Genomic DNA, 1717 nt, shown 5'->3' on the forward strand with positions numbered 1-1717 from the left:
CCGGGCCTAACCCGGTATGCGTCATGGGGGGCGGGTGAGCCTCCTGCATTGGGCATGAGCTCACGCGGTCTCCTCGCGGTCGTGAGCGTACAGGGAGGCTATGCCTTCCTGTATGACTGTAGCCCTGCTACACCGCCACCGGCACTGCTCTCAGGATCGGTCTTTCCACACTTTTTGCTGTAATCATCTTCGCTCATGCCCTTGGGATTCGGGTCTCCACCCTAAAAGTGAGAACAGAGAATTAGTGTTGGTTTGGAATAAAGGGTTCGAGGGTTACATGAAATGGTGTGGGGACAAACCAAAGGTGTAGTGCCGGTTGCGCAACAAGCAGTATCTGTTGAAGGCTTCTTTGCGACTTCCACCTTCTCACAAGAAAACTTGCTGTCGGCAGGAGTGGCGAGAGTAACTAGCCATCAGAAATGAAGAAGGAGAAAAAAAAAGAAAATTTATCATCAATAACCTTGTGATCCTTAAAACACCCCTCTATGGCGGATAGCTTGAATAATTAACTGTGTGCAAGATTTGTAGCAAGAGATACTTACCAAAATAGGTGAGAGCTCCTTGATCATCCTTATCGCTGCGTACGCAACTGGCCTCGGGCTTGTCCTTGTCAGCCAGGCATGTATAGGGCGAACTGTTGGTAGTACCATTACTTTGAACCAAGATGGCCATCATAAGAGCTACAAACAAGCTAATTGTGAACTTCATCTTTCAAGTTGGGAATGGTAGTTTTACTGGGATGATTTGCCGAGGACGGAAATGCGCTGTGTGGTAGGTATGTGAGTTGTTTGTGAGGATTGGGCGAAATGCTATTTACAGGTGATTGGACTCGAGTGAAGTGGGATGAGATGATAGCCGACTTGAAGTTGAGCCCCCTTCTTATTGCCTGAATCCATGGTTTCCAATGACAAGGGGCATTACCAACGGTTGTTTCGAAATCAAACACTCATCCATTACGGCAATCAATCACCCCAAAAAATTAACTTCCTCGGTTGAGATGATCAAGTGAGCCACACTCATCGGGCTCAGTCCTGGTTGATACTGGTTTTGAACTTGGAATTGGAACCGAGAGCCTGTCATGTTCATGGGTACCGAGGCCAGAAGTTTTTGCCATTTACGTAGCGTTTGGACTTGAGGTCAACGACAAAACATATGACGCTTTCTCCCTCTGAGAGAACAGTTGCTCCGGTGTCGTAGCAGTCGGACTCGTGTAACTCGGCCCTCGGGCTCTGGTATCCTGGTGGAGTCAAGTCAACAGGGGCAGTAATAATCATCATCTTCTTAATGAAGCTTTTTTGTTTTTTTGTTTTTTACTGCTTTGCTTACTACACCACGGGAGTGCGCCGATGTCGGTTTGCTGATCGTTTCTGCCGGCAACCTGACCCTCCCCGACCCAGCCAAACCTTTCTGCTGGCCGCCGTCGTGGTGTCGCGGTTTGCAGCCACAGTGTCGGGCAGACCACAAGCGCATGCCGCATATCTGACGGCAGCAGGGGCAGCCCGCCGATGTCCCGACCCTCGTGAGATACCATCTCGCGATGCCTGAGACATCGTGAGATGGCGTCCCGCGGTCGGGCTGCCCCGCCCATGGCGTCACCCCGCCCGATGGGATGGGCAGGCAATCGTCAGGCCGCCATCCCGAGGGGCCTGTTCACACGGCCATGAGATGGGGACCTGCGGTTGGGGCGCCCAGGGCTTGCCGTCAAGCCAACCAGACA

At 51.7% G+C, this 1717-nt stretch overlaps 1 protein-coding gene across 1 annotated transcript; it reads right to left on the reverse strand.

Moving 5' to 3' along the window:
- Window positions 1-273: 273 nt before the first annotated feature.
- Window positions 274-672, reverse strand: PtA15_13A287 (uncharacterized protein; the record flags this gene model as incomplete). The annotated part of the gene is made up of 2 exons (XM_053162469.1): window positions 274-362; window positions 543-672. 2 exons carry the CDS (start codon window positions 670-672, stop codon window positions 274-276), a joined length of 219 nt encoding a protein of 72 aa, XP_053026442.1.
- Window positions 673-1717: the final 1045 nt, after the last annotated feature.

Source organism: Puccinia triticina, chromosome 13A (assembly GCF_026914185.1).
Source record: "Puccinia triticina chromosome 13A, complete sequence".
NCBI classification, from domain to species: Eukaryota; Fungi; Basidiomycota; class Pucciniomycetes; order Pucciniales; family Pucciniaceae; genus Puccinia; species Puccinia triticina.